A 21,860-nucleotide genomic window follows, 5' to 3' on the forward strand; every position below is an offset into this window, starting at 1 on the left:
AAAAAAAAAATGATATACATAATCATACATATGTATATATATATAAATAAAAGAGACATTATTTGACAATGAACAGTCTTTTTGTCTTCCACTAAACTACATCAACATATTATACTTATTTTACGTTATCTCCACAAATAAATTTAAACATGCATACAGTAAAACCTCTATAAATTAATAAACTCTCTAAAATAATAAAATCTTCCGGTCCCCATTTGAGCCTTTGTAAAAAATCATCAAATTCGATAAGATAATAAGATAATAATTTTTCAGAAATTTTTTTTATAAATACTAGGTCCCATTAAAACTCTAAATTAATAATTCATAAATATTACAATTATAAATATTATGGTAATTTGCTAAAATATGAAGTCTGTAATGCTTTACGCATTTGATCATTCATGGATGATTTTACGATGCCTTTTAGATGAGAAGACATGGTGGGTTGTTATGAATTATTTTATTTTCATATTGAGATTTATATAGTATATGTTTCATTCATCATGTATGAATATATTTAATTGGCTATAATAGTTATTAAAGTGCAACAAATTAATGTAAACATGTATATTTAAGTAATTTCAATGAATTGATACATGCGTCTATGAATATAATAGTTAATTGTACACAATGAATTGATATTATACATAAATATATTCAATTAGTTACAAAGAATTGATTGATGCATGAATATAATCAATGAAACATATATGAATTTATTTATTTTTAATACATATGTACTAAATTTGTTGAATTTAAAAAGTCTTTCTTTTAATTAATAAAATATTAATTTATCGATAAATTAATATCTCTCTAAATTAATAAAATTTCATGGTCCCAAGGTTATTAATTTATAGAGGTTTTACTGTACCATCTCTAACACATACTTATTTATCTTTGTTTTTCTTTCTCTATTTCCACAGAACACACCAAAACAAGTCAAAAATGAAACCAAACATAGTGTGCGTGTTTTTTAACTGTCAAGAGTGATTTTTATAATTTCGCAAAAAATAGAGAGAGTTTGTTATCGTTATTATTTTTTTACTTCAATTTTCAACACATTTAAGTTTTTTTTTCTTTATTTTCTCCATATTAATATTATTCCACTGAAACGACAAGAGATGCCAAACAATCACAATCTAAATTTTGAGCCCCAGACTCCATAGTGATAATTGAACTAGAAAAACATATATATTATTTTTGCACCAGAAATTGCATGTGACTAGGGCCTCCCACACAGGAAAATAGGGAAATTTTTGGGCCCTCTCAACGACCAATTCAGAAACAAGGCAACAATCAACAACTTGTAATAATAAAGATGCTCCCCAATCATTTGTATTGAAATCCCAATCATCACTCATTCTCTGTTTCTCATTTACTATATCTATATATATATATATTCTTCATTCTTCAACTCTGAAAAAATACAATTTTTTGCTACACTTAATTACTATAATTAAAAGAAGAAAATCGTGATAAATATAGATCAACCACGGCTTCGCAACTGTTATTAACGATTATTTTTGCAAGTGTAGCCAAATATTAATCATGGCAAATATTTTGGCTATGACTTAAAGCCATGGTGAATATTGATTAATCGTGATAAAAAAAAAATTAAATTTTTGCTATGATTTTATTCAATTGTGGTTAATAAAATTGATTTAATTCAATTTTTAAGTTGTGATCATTTATAGTATAACGAAAATTCATTTTTTTTTATAGTGTCTCCAAAGTTCATCAGCCGTGCAACTACTTAAGTTTTGTAAAAGAAAGAGTTACATATATTAGATCAAACCAATTTGAATTTGATTTTTTATTAGTAAAATTAGAATAAATTACCTATGAAAATCGTTTTCCATAGAGAAAATCATGTCTGTTTATAATTGACGTAGAAGATTCCATGATAATGATTTTGACGTAAAATTGGATTTAGTCCTCCTCGTAAATGATATCGAATATACAGAAATAAGTGAGAAAATTGTGAAACCCTAAGAATGAAAATCTTGTGCACTGGTATAATAGTATCTTTAAAATTAGTGGTTAAGATTTAGTAAAGTCATCTGGGCGACGGGGTAATCTTGAAAATAGAAAAAAAATAGAAAAGAATACTCATGCCTGAATGTGAATGGAGGACTAACTATATGGGATTGAATTACGCAGTTATTACAGTGGAATTATGACTTGATTATGAGAAATGATCTTAATTCACTTGACATTTCCACTCCACTCTGTCGGACTCACCATGCATCTTGTGTAGTAGTTATGGTTCAAATCATACATTTTAAATTAATTACAATCACGTTTAAAGGGAAGGGCTATGCTAATCGTTTCTTTTTATTTAATTTTTAAACAAGAAAAGAGCTATGAGCTGACTCTTCTCCGATCCAGCCAAGTGTCTGTTTTTTCCTAGAAATCACATACGGAGTCTTGAAAACCAGAATTAAATGTTCAGTTGTCTCTATTTATTTCTCAAATATTGGGGTATAATGGTAGGATTCGGACAACTTTTAAAGTTGGGATGTTGATAGCAGAATGTAATTATGAAATTGACTTTACACCAAACCACAATTCTCCGTGTCAATTGTAGTAAATTAGGACAAAATAGGTACATGAGTGCAGAATACAACAAGACAATGTTAATATATTTTTTAAAATATTAATTATGATTTTACCTATAATCAGAATATTTATCATAATTTTTAAGGGCTGCAAATGTTTTGACCTGTCTTTTTGTGTAAGATTTGCTTCAAAGATAGGGATGTATTTATGATTTTGAAAAACACATGCTTACATTTGTGTATTTTGCAAAAAGAAAAAGAAAATAAAAAAATGATAATAATACATAAAAGGGCAGGAATTGAAGTCAAATTATCAAAATGATGAGGAGTACAGCAGTATGTGTATGAGGCTGCCCCTCCTCCAGGAAGCACTATAACCCAGAAACCGATATTGCGGGACAAACAACAAAATCATGTTCATGTTCATGTTCATGTACATGCACCTCTTTTAATTCCTTCTTCTCCACACAAACAAAACAAATCAATTATCAGTTCCACTCTAGTCAATCTACACAACAAATTAAAAATATATAAGACCATCATAGAAAAAATAAATTATATTTGTGGTCTGAAAAAATAAATTATGATGTAATTGATTTTTTTTTTTTAAATCCAATTGTCCAATCCCAAAGACTACAATGAATAGCTATTGATGAAAGATCCCACACATTTCTGGTTTTCTTCGAACCAATGGGAGACTTGCATCTCCGGCGACTCAGATATGGGACTTCCGTCAAAGCTTTTTAGTTGAGCGAAATAGACCGGCCTATCTACTTAAGAGGGAACGAAGGACCCTGGACCATGGGAAACTACCAGTTCTTGCTCCAGATGCTGCTACCAAAAGATGATAATGAATTCAATGATGAAAGGCTGGGTTCTCCCTAGGTGTCAATTAGACATGAACTGAGACAAGGTCGATGTAATTGAGAAGAAGGGCTGAATCCAAAGCATTGACCCGTCTGGGTGATAAGTGTGTTGCATTAATGATTTTTTATCTTTTGAAAAGATGCATTTAATCCTGTAAATTGGATAATGTTGATATATTTAGTTCCGTAAATTTTATAATTCTGACATATTTAATTGTGTAATTAGTTGAGTGTTTGATTCACTTGGTCAACGTAAAAAGAAGGCTGCTTTTGGAGTGATAAGTAAGTATTCTCTAAATTCAACTTACATTTCACTATTAGGTTGAGTAAACTATTCAATATACGTTTGTTTATAAGGTGTTTACTTTGTATTATAAGGATTCGACATTTATATCATAGGGCCCAATACAAATTAATATTTTTGATTTAGATAGATTGAATTATTTAACTTAAATAATTCAAATAAACGAACCTTAATAAATAGCAATTACAAAAGCGTCTGCACTTTGATACTGACCTTGTCTTTTCTTGAACCAAATGAATAATAACATCAACTCCCTCTTCCAAAACACACAAAATCAACAAACAGATTTCAACATCTGCTTAATTAATTAACTCCTCGCACCATATACATATACACACATACCTTCTTGCTTCAAAGTTTTGCCTAAAGATGCGCAGCATGGCGAGCTCCGCCTCGCCCAAAGGCATCGCCGCCATTGTCGGCGTCGGCCCCAAGCTCGGCCGCTCCATCGCCCGCAAATTCGCGCACGAAGGCTACACCGTCGCCATCCTCGCTCGCGACCTAGGCCAGTATATATTAATTAATTAAAATTATCCCATTAAAATTATTTATTTTCTCTTTTTCTTTAATTTTCTCTGAATCTAGGACAGGTAGGTTATCGAGATTTGCGGATGAGATCGCACGAGAAGAGAAAGCCCAAGTATTCGCGATCCGGATCGACTGCTCCGAATCCCGGAGCATCAAGGAGGCGTTCGAGGGGGTTCTCTCTCTCGGCTTCGTCGAGGTTCTAGTCTACAACGCCCACCACCCGCCGTCATGGAGCCCCACCAGCTTCGCCGACATCCGCCTCGAGCATTTCGAGAAGTCCCTCGCCGTCGCGGCCGTCGGCGCCTTCCACTGCGCACAACAGGTCTCATTACTAGCTAGTTTCTATTTTTAGCAACTCCCAATCAGTTGAGTTTCTAAATATAGAAAGCTAATTAACTAGCGGGATTAATTAATAAAAAATGATTAATTAATGCAGGTGCTTCCAGGGATGGTGGAGAGAGGGAGGGGGACGATTCTCTTCACGGGCTGCTCTGCCTCGCTTAACGGCATTCCGGGGTTTTCCGACATCTGTATGCAATTAACTCTCCTAATCTTCATTATTAGCCCTTAATTAATTAATTAATCATAGGATGTTGTACGAAGTTATGATAATAATTAACGCCAACTGTTAAAAGGTTGCGGGAAGTTCGCAATGAGAGCATTATCACAATGCCTGGCGAGTGAGTTCCAGCCTCTGGGAGTACACGTGGCGCATGTCATCATCGACGGCATCATCGGCACACCTAGGTTTATCACGTCCTGTCCTCGAATTTCTTATTGGATTGGTCCTGAGTTTTAATAAACCCGACTTAAATCCAACATTGCCATTCCTAGATTTTTTCCTCCAAATTTGTCAATTATTACAAGAAAAAAGTGAATCTAATTGCCTACAATTGGAAGATTCTAGATCCATTAGATTCCCAGAATCTTCGCCTTTGTTTGGTTTTACTTTTAAATTATTCTTTTATTATTACTATTATTATTATTATAATGTTTCAAAAGTAGAGAAAAAGGGATATATAAATATATATATATATATATGTACACATATGTACTTTTGAAATTTTTTACATAAACGTCTAATATTGTATATCGCATATTCACATATATGCATGTCTGTATTTTAATATTGTTATATTTTTATTTAATATAATTTTTATTAGAATCTTCTTGTATCTAAATACGCGCGTGGCGTCACATATATTGTTTAATACTTACATTTTATTTATGTAATAAAATAAATCCACATCATGGCTAATGCATAATAGAAATTTAGTATGTATCAAAATTAGGGTTTCAAAAGATGCACCTTTTAACTTTCTTTTGCTTCTGATTATACTTAGTATTGATCACACCTTGATAAAATTTGAAGTGCTATTGTACTTATTATGTAATTTGCTCAAATGATCAAATTTTGAATTCAGACATAAAAACACGAGTTAGAACCAAAATTTATGACGGACACGATTTTGGTTTTTTTAATTGTTAAAGAAACTTGACAGGTGGATTACAGCATCAACTTCACAGCAAAGATGTTCTTCTTCTTCTTCAGCTGGGGAAGGACAGCACGGCAGAAGAGGGGACGGGTGGATGGACCCGGACGCGGTGGCTCAGACTTATTGGCTTCTGCACGTCCAGGACCGGTCGGCCTGGACTCAGGAGATCGATGTTCGCCCCAGCAGCAGCAGCTCCCCCTTTTGAAATATATATATATATATATCATTCCTGCAGGTTGTTATGGATAATATTGTAATATTCTTCCCCTTAATTCAATCAGGTTCAAGTTGTAAGTTTCTTAGCATCTACGTACTATGCTTGTGATTATCTGAGATTCCAAGATTTCGATTGGTTTGATGATTGATGTATATCGGTTCCACTCTTGGTTAGTTCCTTTTGTAAGAATTTTATGCAATGACATTAATGAATGTACTGAGTAATACTATTATCTTCAAAATTATAGATGGTAGATTAATTAAGTGAAATGGATTATTTTAAACTTTCCACTAGCAAAATTATATTTTTGATCTTATAATTTTAGGTCGTTAGTATTTTTGATTATGTAACTCACTTCATTCACACATATAGCCATTTTTGACGAATTTAGTCCTGAACATATCATATTTGGTTCTTTTTAACCAATTTAATCTTGTATTGACAATTTTTTTTCCCATTTTCACGCTGTAATAAATTTAATTTTTGGTCCGTAAGTATTAGTCCATTACCATATAAACAAAAAAACAAAAAAAAAAAGTATGAGTCCTTAAAATTAAAATTGTGAATATATGATGAAATTTGCCAAGAAAGGACAAAATATGAGATGTTTAGAACTAAATTCGTCAAAAAAAGAATTAAATGTGTGGAGTAAGTTACAAAACTAAAAATACCAATGATCTAGCGCACATTCAAAATCCAACCAATTTTAAAAGTCATTTCTCAATAATAAATCTCAACCCTTATAAATATCACAAAAGTCATCGGCCATTCATTTGGATACACGTACTTCAAATATAAAAAGTTCTCTCTTTAAAAAAGATTTGGGACACAATAAAATGTGTCAGATTTCTCTTGTATTAAAAATCACTAACTCAACTCGATCGACAAGCCTATTAATTTTGGCACCCACGTATGCACTGGCATGATTAATTCTTGGAGGCAGGTTTAACATGTTATGTCCTGTTCCAATCTAATTTCTCCTTTACATCATCGAAAATAAGTCGACCCCCATAGACCAAAAGATACGTAAACACATGGGGGAATTAAGGAAAGAGGATTGCTTTCGTGTTCCAATTGTGTACACACGACCACAAATTGCTTTCTTTTTCTTCACTTGAAGATATTGAACTGATTGGACCATTTTCCGAGCATATTATTATATGATATATATATATCTGTGTTGCTTGGTTTTGTCGTGTAATGAAATTGTGTTTCATCTTTCTGGGGACACTGCTGTTGATGGACTGTTAATGTGAACTCAACAGCTACCAGATGTGTTTGCTGCGATATTTTCATCCAGAGCCGTCATTTGTGTAGGCCCCTTTTCATGATCTGACAATCACGTGCCTACAAATATATATGTGTTGCAAGAAATTCGGTACTTTATAGCTTTTTCCTATCAAACAATAGGTTTGATCGATGCAACGCAACATCCACCGGTTTTACTTTGCGGGGATAAGTATACCGTCCTTCTGAAAAATTGCGTGATTAATGGTTATGTAATTTGAGGAATTATATCTCTTATGTTTTTAAATAAATAATTTTTATTCATATTAATAAAACTTTGATTGAAAAATTCATATTTATTTTTAATTAATTTATTATAGATTAAATATTTTTTTAGTTATTATAAGAGTGAAAATATACTTCCTCATATGCATTAACCCATGAACACGTGTAGGATAGTTCGGTCCAAAATTTTTAATTCATAATTATTAAAATTATAGTCAATAATCATTTTTTTTCTAGTAACAAAGACTTTGTAAGTCTTTTTTGTTTTATGACGACAGATCTTGGACGCTCGAATCATTTCTCGTCGATTGTGAGTCTTCCTCAATTATTAATTTTCACAAATTTTCTTGTTTGGCCCTTACTAGGTTCTTACTCCCCATCGAGAATTATATGATCAATTCATTATAATGTAAAATTCTAATGTTATTAATTTAGTCCGTTATGAAAAAATAAATTTTTGTTATTTTATATGAAAGTAGTTAAAATAAGCAAGAGCTAGAGTGGAATATGATTAGCACAACCACTCACATGGTCAACATTTAGCTCAATTCCTCTTAGTAATTTTCATGGATACTTTTACGTATATACAAAAATATTATTTTAAAGTGCTATTTTGATTTTATTTTATATCTTCAAGTTAATGACCAATGCATTTATTTTATATGGGTTATGATTTTACAATAGTCAAAATATTTGTCAAGCTTTTTAGTTGTATCTAATATTTGGCTTAAATTAATTTATAAAAATAACGACTAATAATCATTGCATAATTTTTAATTAATTATATTCACTTTAATTTTTTATTTTAATTATAATAATTAACTATAATAAAAAAATCATTTTTTTTCTAATTTTACCAAATTCAGCGACCACTGATTTATTAGTATATGATATTTCATAGGCAGCAACATTTGTTCTGGAAAATGTGTTTGGTGATGAGACATTGGATGAGGGAGAGTGGTGGGCACAGCAGGCGGACCCTGTCCAGTGTTTGAACTATTTCAACTACCGGTTTTCTCGAAGCCTCCAACCAATCATATCCAGACCTATGTGACTAAGTTTTATTTTGATTTAGGATACTTGAGCTACAATTAAAATTAGCCATTATCATGGGTGGGTATTATTCTATTTAGATCCAAATTTATTAAATACTCATAATCATTGCTTATATATTTTACTCATACAATATTTATTGAATCTTATTTATTCGATAAATTTTATTAGTTTCATATATTAGTCGAGCTTGACTTATCACTTTATGTTTAAATTAATTTTAATCAAAAATTCAATTTAGAGTTGTCACTATGAAAATAAAGATGAAAAAACTCTAACAGTTTTTTCTCAAAGTATCAATACGTAAAAGAATTTAAGAATTTTAGATGACAAGTAAAAATCTAGTAGATATTTACGAATTCAATGGTTTTAAATAATAGATAATTTTATTTTTTTCGAGTATTAAATTTTACCTATTTAAAATCTATACCCGTAGGTAATTTAGAATTTAGACTCGAACCCATACCCATCTCTAGTTTTTGTTTATTGTTTTTGTAATGCAGCCCGTGATTTGTGTGATTGGCCCAGTAATGATCTGGATTTGGGGTTGATTGCACTCGTGTACCATGCTTATATCCCAGTTGTGTCTTATTAAAATTTAATTGTTCGAAAAACACCCCCTTATTTGATTTGAATTTCCCAACCAGATGACGTTTAGTGGCCCTTTTTTTGTAGATAATCAGCTATGATTATTTAATTAATTACAATTTTGTAATACTTATAAATAAAAATTATTATTAATTTTAATAAGTATTTGTTATAAATTTAAATTGAGTTAAATCCATTTTGCCCCCTGTGATATAACAAAATATCAAAAACCCCCCTATGAAATTTTTAATATCAAAAATCACCCCTAGGTTACCAATAAATAATCACACAGCCCCCTGGTCAATTTGAATCTATTTTTTTAGAAACAATGACTAAAATACACTTCTAGTCAAACCGGTCAACTAGGCTTATTAATATATAATTATTTTAATTTATAATTTTTAACATATATTTATAATACATATAATTATAATTTATAAAAAAAATTAAAAAATAATAATCATACCCCATTCCCCCCACCCCCACCTCCCACCCCCCAAACCCCCAACCCCCACCGGGCCCACCCCCACCTCCATCTTCTTCCCCACCTCCATCTTCTTCCCCCCTCCCCTACCCCTTCCACCTTCAAACCCCCCCTTCCCTCCCCCCTCCCCTATCCTCCCCCCCCCCCCCTTCCCTCCCCCGGCGCCCATTTGGGCGACGCCGGCCGCCCAGATCTGGGCGGCCGGCGTCGCCCAGAAATGGAGGGCGACGCGGTCGCCCTCGCTGGATGGGCGACCGCGTCGCCCAGATGATGGGCGACGGCCGTCGCCCTTGCTGCGTTGGGCGACGGCCGTCGCCCATGGTGAGGAGGGCGCCGGCCCTCCTCTTCAGCAGCGGCGGCGACGACGCCGCCGCTGCTTTTTTTTTAAAAAAATTATATATAAAATTAATTTTAATTTAATTAAAATAATATTTTATTATATAAAAAAATATTTTATTATTAATAGAAATATATCATATTTTAATTAAATAATTATTATATAAAATAATATTTAATTCTTAAATACATATATATTATATTATATGTTAAATGTGAGAGAAGGGCAAAAATGTCAAAAAAAAATATATTTTTATAGAAAAATCGCAGTCAAAGCGCGTGTAGCCCAATTTTTGTACGGAGGGGGTTTTTTGAACTTTATTTTATATCATAGGGGGTGTATTTGATACTTTAATTTTCATAGGGGGGTTTTTGAACATTCCTATTATCACAGGGGGGGTCTCTGGATTTTTTCCAATTTAAATTATGGAATAAAAAATTTCTTTTGATGTTAAAATTTTAATAATTTGTACAAGTTAGATATATATTTATATATTAATAAATATGATTTTCTTATGAAGGTGAATATGGTGGTGATCCGGGTCGAATTATTCGATCTCCTGTGACGATCTCACCGTTGAAGGATTAACTCTTCCAAACCAGATTTTTGGGTCTCCTGAGAATAAAACCACGAACCGTGAGCTCGTCGGGCACGTCCCCGACAATGACCCTCCGACGCTCAAGTTAGGTTGATCGAGTGAAATGTATGCGATCTCAAAGTTCGATCTCAATTAATGCATAACAGTTACCTCATTTATGGCGTATCGGAGTCTATTTATAGTACACAGTTGTACGGCAAATACTGGGCCACGTGGCCTTATCTTGCTGGTTCACATTCTGATCGAACGGTCGTCATTGTCTGGGTCTTCCGTTAGTTTATGCGACTCGGGTCGGGTCCTCTGCGACCCGCCCGCTGCAAAACACGCGGATTCTGGTCGCGAAAATGACCATAATGCCCTTAATGAAGGGCGTTTCAGTCTTTTTATAGGGGTGATATATGTATACCCATCATTACTCCCCCACTTTTTCAAAGTGCAAGTTCGTTGCCTTTGAGGAAGTCGAACCGTCGCGTCCGTTGATCGCCCACACGTGGCGGAATCCCCTCGGTCAATCTTAGGTGCGTTTCCCCAGAGCGGTCTGCTTATAAATACGCCATCCGTTTGAACACCCAACCTACCGCACGCATAAACCTCGAGCGACCAGGACTCCTGATTTCAAGTTCGCATTCGATCTGCTGCTTCCAGAGCCATCTTGCTTAAAGGTACGATGCCTCCTCGCTCTAGCTCGAATTCTAAGTCGCGACCTGGCTCTGAGTCCTCTTCGACCGACTCCGAGTCTGGGTCTGAGTCCTCTAGGTCTGGGTCTTCTTCTAAGTCTGGGTCTGGCTCATCGTCAGGGTCAGGGTCTGGGTCGGTGTCTAGGTCTTCTCACGGGTCATATTCTGCCTCCCCCTAAAGAAATAAGAAGCTTCATGCCGAAAAACTCAATGACGAGCAGGCTGGCCCTTCTGTCCTTGCAAAATTCCAAGACCGACTCGCCAAGAACCCTTGGGAGGCTGTAGTTAGCAAAGTTAGAACTCATGTCCATAAGATTAGGGAGAAATACCATATACCCTCCAATTTTGACGTTGTCATCCCTGCTACTTTCGATCGCATGCATCGCCCTCCCGAGGGTTTTAGCGCATTTTCTATCAAACACCTTGATGCCGGGTTACGATTTCCTTTGGCTCCTCCGGTAGCCGCAATTTTGAAAAAGTTGGGGCTATGCCCTATGCAGCTCTCTCCTAACTCTGTCACTCATATCGTTCTTTTTGTGGTGATGATGCAATTTCTAGGCTTAGAACCCAGTTTTGACAATTTTTGGAGTTTGTATTCTTTCACCACTTTGAAGCGATCTGGTAGTCGAGGTTTTTTCTATCTCTCGGCCAAGCCCGATTGCGGGTATTTAAGCACCCTGAAGTCGAACATAGGAGCTTGGTTAGATCGCTACATTTTTGTTCGACCTCCTAGAGGTGTCTGGCCCTTTAGAAATGAGTGGACCAAGTATAAACCTGCCCCGAATATAAGTGGAGGGGGGCTGGAGGGCGATCAGATAAGGAGCTTAACGTTCTATAAGTACGATCCCAAGAAGCTTCTCACTGAGAAGGTTTTGCAATTATCTGGGCTCTCTCCAGCGTCCCTTCATATCGAAGAGTCTCTAGGTGATTCTCCTTTCGGTTCTATTATCGGGGCTGTTGTCATGCTTGCGCGTACTCACTTCTCTTTCTGCAGATAGTATAATCATGAGCTCGCGCACGGCTTTGCGGAGGACCGCATCTCAGAATAAGGCGAGAAAGGGGGGGGGGGGGGAGATCGCAGGCCCTTCGGATGCAACGAAGAAAGGAAAAGGGGTCGCAGGCTCTTCGGATCCTAACCTGCCTGCCCCAGTTCCCTCGAAAGCTTTGGCGGTTGTGGACCCGGCTGTTCAGCAGCCTATTCCGGTCGACAGCGAGGAGATGCCTTCAGCCCATGGTCACCTCGGCTACAACTCCTCAGAGCTAGAATTGAATTTGGACGAGGCTAGTGGTGACCAGGGAGTCGACCAGGGGAACCAAGGTCCTTCCGAGGAAGGATCCAAGAAGAGGAAACGATCCTCCCCGAAGAAGGGACACGGTTCTAAATCCAAGTTGGGACCTAGCGACAAAGGCAAGGGCGAGGAGCCTGCAGAGCCTTCTCACCTCCCTCCTCCCAAATCGCAAGGCCCGCGTGTGCTAAGTAGGATGGCTAAGGAAGCCGCAGACAAGACGGGAGCTGAAGAAGATCGGGATAAGTTTTTGCGAGTGGCGCAGCTCGCTTCATGCTGGGAAGAGAGTCGGGCGGCTCTTCGCGGTAACGTGCCGCCCCCGGAATGGGATGACATGTCGAGCTCGTCCCTTTATGGCGAAGCAGGAAATGATACTTTTGTTGTATATAACTCCTTTGTTTCCGTTCGCGATCAAGGGGCGCTGGTGACGAACAGCCCCATTCGGCTCGAGGAGTTCGCGGCTCATTCCCTGGTCCAGGTACACCTCAGCTGATCAATCTCTATTTTCCGTCAGTTCGTTCTTCTTATTCGCTGTCTTCGACCTTGCAGGTCATGACCTTCGTCCGGAGCCTGAGTCTCAAATGCACCCACTACCGGAGGAGTTTCATTCAATCTGACCAAAAGGTGCAGAATCTTAAGGCTCAATTGGCCGAGCGAGACGAGGAAGAGCGTAAACAGGAGGATAATCTGCTGGCTTTGAGTGACGAGGTCCAAAAGCTGCGAGCCGAGCTCGATGCTTCCAAGAAGGATAAAGAGATCCTCCGTTTTGAGCACGAAGTGGCTCTATCGGAGGCCAAGAAAGAGGCATTCGAGGCCGGACGTGAGGCTGGACTCGAGGAGGGCCGCAAACGCGGGGTGGAGGAGGGCCAAGCCGGCCGCATTCCGATCGAAGAGCATCAACGCATCTTGGCCGGCTCTAGGATGTCAGCGGTTCGCGACTTTCTGAAGACCGACACTTTCACGACCGCACTCGAGATCAAGTCTGCGGACTCGTTCGCCACCGGCTATGAGACCTGCTTGTCTCAGGTCGAAAAGCTTGGCGGATTTAGCGAGTCTTTTGACCGCAGCAAATTAGACATCTCGCTTGATGGCGACCTCCAACCCCTTCCCCCGGATCCTGAGCTGAAAGATGACGAATTTATGGTCCTGAGGGACGAGCTGGAGGCGGAAGCTGATGCCTGATCAATCCCGATCTATTTTTGTAATTGGATTTGAGCTGACTGATCAAAATGTAAATCCTAGAGATTCTTAGAAACATCATTTTTTGTAAACAGGACGTCGGGGTGAGGATTTTTTACGACCCCTGTATGTGATACTTTGTTAATATAAACTTTTGGCAGCTCGCATATTTTGCTTCTTTATTTGCCCCTTGCATGTCTTTCCAATCGTATGAAACTTGCCTCTTTTCAACCGTTCTTTTAGTTCACGTGTGACATTAATGCGTCTTTTTCATTTCGCATGTTGGACGCGTCTTTTTTCAGTTCGCGTTTTGCTTGAGCGCGTCTTTTCCAGATCGCATTTTGGACGCGTCTTTTTCAGTTCGCGCTTTGCTTGAGTGCGTCTTTTTCAGTTCGCGTTTTGCTTGAGTGCGTCTTTTTCAAATCGCACTTTGGACGCGTCTTTTTCAGTTCGTGTTTTGCTTGAGTGCGTCTTTTTCAGATCGCCATTTGGACGCGTCTTTTTCAGTTCGCGTTTTGCTTGAGCGCGTCTTTTCCAGATCGCATTTTGGACGCGTCTTTTTCAGTTCGCGTTTTGCTTGAATGCGTCTTTTTCAGATCGCACTTTGGACGCGTCTTTTTCAGTTCGCGTTTTGCTTGAGTGCGTATTTTTCAAATCGCCATTTGGACGCGTCTTTTTCAGTTTGCATTTTGCTCGAGTGCGTCTTTTTCAGTTCGCGTTTTGTACTTAGAAGATTCAAGCAACGAGCGATAATAAAGACAGGTAAATACATACACGGATATATGCACGAAAACAAATACGGTTTTATGAATCCCTTTGGGTAAATTGCAGTGGGTACAAATGCTTAACAACGCAATGTTTAACATGAATACAATCTTCCTAACCTTAGAAATATACAATTGGTAATCTGCTAGAAATCTTCGCGTACAGTTTCTCTGCTGGTGGGTCTTTCGTTGTTCAACCTGTTCGTTTGATGACCTTTCACAGGCTCCATGTTCGATCTCCTCGTTGATGGCCTTTCACAGGCTCCTTGTTCGATCCGTCAGTTGATGGCCTTTCATAGGCTCCCTGTTCGATCCCTCAGTTGATGGCCTTTCACAGGCTCCTTGTTCGATCCGTCAGTTGATGGCCTTTCACAGGCTCCTTGTTTCAGGCATAGAACTTCTTCAAGTTCTGTATGTTCCAAGGGCGTGGTAATTCGCGACCTTGCATGTCTTGCAATCTATGCATGCCCTTCTTTCTGATCTCGATCACTTTGTAAGGGCCCTCCCAGGGCGGCTCCAATTTTTCCACGTGTTTTGAGACCTCCACTTTCTTCAGGACGAGATCTCCCACCTGCAATTGGCGTGATCGAATTCTGCGATTGTGACTCTTCATCATTAGGCCCTTGTGGTGTAAAATTCGAGTGTATGCAGCCTCCCTCTTTTCTTCAATGACGGTGAGGTCGAAATTTCGTTCGATTCGATTCGTCTCGGGTTCATATTGCATGACTCTCTGCGATTCCTCCCCGATCTCCGCCGGAATGATGGCTTCGGTCCCGTATACTAGGCAGAAAGGGGTCTCGCCCGTAGCGGTTCGCGGCGTTGTGCGGTAAGCCCACAAGACCCCGGGCAGCTCGTCAACCCACGATCCCTTGCTGTCGAGGTGCGTCTTCAAGTGTTGCAAGATTGTCCGATTCGTCACCTCGGTCTGTCCGTTCGCCTGAGGGTTCGCGACTGCCGTAAAGTGTTGTGCGATCTTTAGCTCCTTGCACCAATCCGTGATCTTCCTGCCTTGGAACTGCGTGCCATTATCAGATATCAGTATCCGGGGTATGCCAAATCTGCATATGATGTTCTTGCAGATGAAGTTGATGACTTCCTTCTCAGATATTTTGGCTACCGCTTCCGCTTCGACCCACTTGGAGAAATATTCGACCGCCATGATAATGAACTTCTTCTGAGCTTGCGCGGGTGGAAAGGGTCCTACGATGTCAATTCCCCACTGGTCGAACGGGCATGCTATCTTGATCGGTTCCATTGGGGTCGCGGGTTGATGTATTAAGGAGGCATACTTCTGGCAGCTTTCACATTTTCTCACCAAGTTCTTTGAATCTTCGACTAGGGTGGGCCACAAATACCCCTGTCGCATCACTTTCTGAGCTAGCGATCTCGCCCCTGAATGATTGCCACAGCTTCCTTCATGTATTTCACGCATCACGTACATGGCTCTCTCTTCATCCAAGCATTTCAGGAGAGGGCCATCCACCGTCCTTTTGTATAGCTGGCTCTCCAACAGTGTGAATCGAGCAGCCCGAAATTTGACTCTTTTTGCTGCCACCGGGTCGCTAGGCAAGGTACCGTCCTCGAGATACCTTACGATTTCGTTCATCCAAGACCCCGCCGCTGAGACGACCTGGACTTCTGTTCTACTCGCGAGGGCCGACTGCTCGCGTACTAAGGCTGTGATTTTTCGATCCCGAATTCCATCCATCGCCGCTCCAAATTTTGACAGAGCGTCCGCCTTGTCGTTTTCTGCTCGGGGAACTTGCGAAACGGAACATCTACCAAACTTTCCCATCAACCGCTGCACGATTTCTTTATACTGTGTCATTGTTCTCTCTCTCGTCTCGTATGCTCCTTCGATCTGCATAGCGATCAGCTGTGAGTCGGTAAAAACCTCCAGATCTCGAGCACCTGCCTCATATGCGAGCTCCAGTCCTAATACCAATGCCTCGTATTCCGCCTCATTGTTTGTCACTGGGAATGATAGGCGAGCAGCCACTTCTATCTCGACTCCCTCGAGTCCTTGGATCAATATGCCTGCTCCTCCATTATTCGCGTTGGATGACCCATCGACATGCAGCATCCATTTCGAACAAGGCTGTTCGACCGTTCCGGGCCTTTTCTGATCGCCGATTAATTCTGTCACGAAATCCGCTAGCACCTGCGCTTTCTGGGCCGTTCTGGGCTGATACTCAATGTCGTGCTGTCCCAATTCTACTGCCCACTTAATTAGTCTCCCGGAAGCTTCGGGTCGTGACATCACATGTTTGAGAGGGTGGTTCGTCAGTACCACCACTTTGTGCGATTGGAAATATGGTCGCAATTTTTGAGTTGTTACAACTAAGGCGAGGGCGAGTTTTTCCATCTCCGAATATCGTGATTCGGCCCCCTGGAGCATTTTGCTGACATAATAGACCGGATTTTGATTGATGGCCTCTTCCCTTACCAATAGACCGGACACCCCTAGGTATAAGAATAAAGTCTCCCCTTCCTTCGGGTTCGCGAGCAGTGGAGGCTTTGTGAGGTGTTCCTTCAACTCCTGCAGAGCCTGCTCGCATTCTGGTGTCCACGTGAAGTTTTTAGGTTTCCTTAAGACCTTAAAAAACGGCAAGCTCCTGTCCGCCGAGCGAGATATAAATCTGCTTAAGGATGCGATCTTTCCCGTAAGCTTCTGCACCTCTTTGATCGAATTGAGCGATCTCAGACCCATTATAGCTTGATTTTTTTCTGGGTTCGCCTCTATTCCACGTTCGTTGATCATGTATCCCAAAAACTTTCCCCCTGTCACTCCAAAGGTACATTTGTCCGGATTGAGCTTCATTCCATGCGACCTCATTATGCTGAACGCCTGAGAGAGATCTTTGATGTGGTCCTGTGATCTCTTACTCTTGACCAGCATGTCATCGACATATACCTCCATGGTTTTTCCGAGCAAATCACCGAACATCTTATTAACCAAACGTTGGTAGGTCTCACCCGCGTTCTTTAGTCCGAACGGCATCATGTTGTAGCAATAAATCCCCTTATCTGTGACGAAAGAAGTTTTGTCTCTATCCTCCTCTGCCATTTGGATCTGGTGATATCCTTGGTATGCATCCATCATTGAGAAGAGCTCGAATCCCGCGGTCGAATCCACCATGGTATCGATCCGAGGTAGTGGGTACGGGTCTTTCGGGCAGGCCTTGTTTAGGTCCGTGAAATCTACGCACATTCGCCATTTTCCTGAAGATTTCGGGACAAGTACTACATTGGAAAGCCAATTCGTGTACTGGACTTCCGATACATATCCGGCTTTCAGCAGCTTCTCGACCTCTTACCTGATAGCTTCGTTCTTGTTGCTACTAAAAGTCCTCTTCCTTTGTTGCACAGGTCGAGCCATCGGGTCCACATTCAATCGGTGTACAATGACCTCCGGGTTGATTCCGGTGAAATTCGATGGACTCCATGCGAACATGTCCGCGTTCTTTCGCAGGAAGTCAATCATGGCCATCTCTCCCTCGTTCATGCTGGACCCTATCCGGGTCGTTTTGCTGGGATCCTCTGTTGCGAGCCGTATAGCCTTATATTCCTCACTGGGCTTCATGTGTTCGGCTTCATACGGTCGGGGCTCCGCGTCCTCCCTAACTTTCTGCTTCTTCGACCTGGGCTCTCCTTTTATCGACAAGTTGTAGCATTTCCGAGCCTCCTTTTGGTCGCATGACACTTCCCCGATTCCATATTCGGTAGGGAACTTCATCTTCATATGTTACGTGGAGATGACCGCCCGGAATGAGTTCAGTTCCCGCCGACCCATTATGACGTTGTATGTGAAAGGAGTATCCACCACCAAGAATTTGACCATCAAAGTTTTTCTTTTTGGCTCCTCTCCCATGGACACTGGCAGCTCAATCGTCCCCAGTGAGGCCACTTCACTTCCCCCGAAGCCCACTAACGGGGTTTTTACGGGTTCAAGCCTCGCGTTCTCCAGCCCCATCCGATCCACCACATTTTTGAAGATGATGTCCGCTGAGCTCCCGCTATCAATCAACACTTTGTGAACGGTGAAGTTCGCAATATCCAGCTTGACGACCATGGGGTCGTTCTGTTCTCCACCCTCCTCCAATCTGTCCGAACTGTTGAATGAGATAGCCTCTTCGTCCTCCACCTTCAGCACGAATTCCTTTTCTCGAACCAAGCCGGTCGCTCGAGCGCATCTCTTTCGTGTTCGGCTCGAATCTCCCGCGGTCGGTCCTCCCGCGATCGTGTATATAACGCCCTTGGTGGGAGCGTTGTTGCCGCCCATCGGGGCCCTGTCGGTTTTTGATGGGCCAGGGTTTCTGTCGCGATCACGACTTCTCGATCTGCTCCTCCATCCTTCCCCACCGATTTTACAATTTGGGGGCACGCGATCTCGGAAATGCCCCTGCCTAACAAGCCTTTCAATCTCATCCTTCAGCTGATAGCATTCCTCTGTATTGTGTCCCCTCTCCCGGTGGAAACGGCAGTATTTGTTAGAAGTTTTCTTGGAGGGGGTGTATCTCGTGTGTCTTGGCCACTTCAGCACATCGGTATTCTCTACTATCATCAGGGCCTTCTCTCGAGACATGGCTAAAGGAGTGTAATTGTGGTACTTCGGAATATACTTGGGTTTCTTCCGTTTCTCTGTTTTAGGCTTGTCATTTCCTCCTCCCTTGCCCTCTTGAGGTCGCCTAGGGATGTACTCTCGCTCCCTTCATTCTGAGTCTTTCATCGCGTTCATCTCCTCTTCGTCGATATATTTCTGTGCTAGCGCCATCAATTGCTCAACATCGACGGGCGGATCTCGTGCGAGGGCGGATGCGAAGGAGCTCTTCCTGAGCCCGTGAATGAGGATGCTCACGAGCATGTCAATCCTTAACTCTTGCACCTCCAGGGTTTCGTTGTTGAACCGGCCCATGAAATTTTTCAAAGTTTCATCCTCTCTCTGCCGGATATTGAAGAGATGTGTGGCGGACCTCTTCTGCTTCTTCTTGCTCGCAAAATGGAAGTTGAACTTTTGTACGAGCTGCTCGTAGGATTCAATGCTTGCTCGAGGCAGGTTTGTGAACCACTCTTGAGCTTTCCCCGTGAGTGTGGTCGCAAACAGTTTTGCCATTATTGGGGCTGATTGTCCGTAAAGGTTCATTACCATTTCAAAGGCAGCCACATGCTCCTGCGGGTCTCTCATCCCATCATATCTCCTCAGGTCGGGGACCCTGAACCCTGGCTCGACTGTTTGAATGAGGATGTCGTTACAGAAAGGGGAATTTTTGTTTTGCGAGACGATCTCCCCTCGCTTCTTCAACTCGTCGATCTGCTTATTCAAGTTGTGTATCTGTTTGCCTACACTTTCTACTTCGGCCCGGGATATCACCGGCTCCCTTCTTTTCGCGCGTCCGTGGCTGCTAGAACCTGCATCGGACGACGCCGGTCGCTTGCTGCAATGTTCTTGTTCACCTTGCACCCTTGATTCTCTTAATGGTTCCACATTTTCGAATAACTGCCTTCTAGCAGTTTCCTTGACCAGGGGGGTCGCTGTTCTCCTTTCGTATTCCACAATTGCTTTTCGGCTTGCCTCCTCTATCATTCTTTGCAACTCGTCAGGAGTGATTTGAATGGTGGCACCTGTTCCCTTCCTGGGCGTCTCCTCTTCCGCATCATTTCTCCTCGATGAACCTTCCATAATAAAGAATTCTAAGATGTTCCAACAGACGGCGCCAACTGATCCGGGTCGAATTATTCGATCTCCTGTGACGATCTCACCGTTGAAGGATTAACTCTTCCGAACCAGATTTTTGGGTCTCCTGAGAATAAAAACACGAACCGTGAGCTCGTCGGGCACGTCCCCGACAATGACCCTCCGACGCTCAAGTTAGGTTGATCGAGTGAAATGTATGCGATCTCAAAGTTCGATCTCAATTAATGCATAACAGTTACCTCATTTATGGCGTATCGGGGTCTATTTATAGTACACAGTTGTACGGCAAATACTAGGCCACGTGGCCTTATCTTGCTGGTTCACATTCTGATCGAACGGTCGTCATTGTCCGGGTCTTCCGTTAGTCTATGCGACCCGGGTCGGGTCCTCTGCGACCCGCCCGCTGCAAAACACGCGGATCCTGGTCGCGGAAATGACCATAATGCCCTTAATGAAGGGCGTTTCAGTCTTTTTATAGAGGTGATATATGTATACCCATCAGGTGGTGAGGAGGGAAATGATATAGATATAAGATGTATATATAAAAAAGTTTTAAGTATCTAGAAAAGTTGTATATTTTGTGATGTGAATATTTTTGTTGTATTATAGGGTAATTTTGTCAATTACACATTTTATCCCTTATAAAAATAAACACAATATAAAATCAAATACAAAGTAAATAAGCTATTAAACTATCATCTTTCTGAATAATCTAAAATTAATTATGAAAAATCCGAAAAAATTAAAAAAAAACCCTGAATTGGAGATTGGGTCCTCTTATTTCTATATATATATATTTGAAAATACATTATTATATAAAAGCAAATTGTAATTATGAATAGTTGTGATTGTGAGGCCTTATATTTAGATGTTTATGAGGGGATGAAGACTGAATCAAAGTAAGAGATAGCAATAATTAAGGGGGTGAGGGGGAATAGGAGAATAGGGAACCGCAAATGCTATAAATACCTGCACTTCTCACCAGAGCAATTAATACTTTTGTGTTTTGATAGATATACAAACCGGTTTGTTAATTTGTGTTTGAATATGGATAGTTCACAGGACATGAGCTACAAAGCTGGGCAGGCACAAGGCCAAGCACAGGAAAAGGGCAGCCAGATGATGGAGAAGGCTGGGAATGCTGCCCAATCTGCCAAGGAATCAATGCAGCAGGTTATCATCAACAACTCTCTCTCTCTCTCTCTCTGGTTTTGGTATTTCTAACATGCACTGGTGCTCAAATATTTTTGTTTAGGCTGGAGAGCAGATGCAGGCTAAGGCACAAGGTGCAGTTGATGCCGTCAAAGATGCAACCCGCATCAACAAATGAGACCTCATGCCATCCATTACCCTCTTTTTTTTTTAACTTCTTGTTGCTCATGTTTCGTTTAAGATCTTGGCTTCATGAATTGAAGTTCTATATTTGATCAAATAAATATATTTTGCCCACATAATCTCGTCTCTCTACATCTCATTGCATTTACTTTTCACCATAAATGTCCTCAAAAACGTATAACTCAAATATTATAATTTATGTAATATATATATGATCTATGTTGTCACTCCAAAATTTTTTATTTAAAATGTAATTTATTTAGATGCATTCAATAGTTGGACAATTTATATCTAAGAAATTCAAAAACAATAACTATACATTAAAATAAATAAATACTACAACTTTTTTTTTTTCAAGTATTTTTGATACTATTGCAGTAAAT

At 40.2% G+C, this 21,860-nt stretch overlaps 3 protein-coding genes across 3 annotated transcripts; 2 read left to right on the forward strand and 1 right to left on the reverse strand.

Annotated features, from left to right (window-relative positions):
* The first annotated feature begins 3,939 nt into the window (after nucleotides 1-3,939).
* LOC105167580 (short-chain dehydrogenase/reductase ARMGADRAFT_1018421) lies at nucleotides 3,940-6,232 on the forward strand. Its single transcript, XM_088883215.1, has 5 exons — nucleotides 3,940-4,237; nucleotides 4,323-4,578; nucleotides 4,693-4,786; nucleotides 4,892-5,003; nucleotides 5,759-6,232. The coding sequence occupies exons 1-5, from the start codon at nucleotides 4,098-4,100 to the stop codon at nucleotides 5,955-5,957; spliced, it is 801 nt and encodes a 266-aa protein (XP_088739341.1). The 5' UTR covers nucleotides 3,940-4,097; the 3' UTR covers nucleotides 5,958-6,232.
* Nucleotides 6,233-18,192: 11,960 nt separating this feature from the next.
* LOC105167581 (uncharacterized) lies at nucleotides 18,193-19,032 on the reverse strand. Its single transcript, XM_011087354.1, has one exon. The coding sequence runs from the start codon at nucleotides 19,030-19,032 to the stop codon at nucleotides 18,193-18,195; it is 840 nt and encodes a 279-aa protein (XP_011085656.1).
* Nucleotides 19,033-21,038: 2,006 nt separating this feature from the next.
* Nucleotides 21,039-21,586, forward strand: LOC105167460 (uncharacterized). Its single transcript, XM_011087200.3, has 2 exons — nucleotides 21,039-21,315; nucleotides 21,398-21,586. The coding sequence occupies exons 1-2, from the start codon at nucleotides 21,190-21,192 to the stop codon at nucleotides 21,470-21,472; spliced, it is 201 nt and encodes a 66-aa protein (XP_011085502.1). The 5' UTR covers nucleotides 21,039-21,189; the 3' UTR covers nucleotides 21,473-21,586.
* The last annotated feature ends 274 nt before the right edge of the window (nucleotides 21,587-21,860 follow it).

This window comes from Sesamum indicum, linkage group LG8 (genome assembly GCF_026168435.1).
Source record: "Sesamum indicum cultivar Baizhima isolate 11 linkage group LG8, ASM2616843v1, whole genome shotgun sequence".
Taxonomy (NCBI): Eukaryota; Viridiplantae; Streptophyta; class Magnoliopsida; order Lamiales; family Pedaliaceae; genus Sesamum; species Sesamum indicum.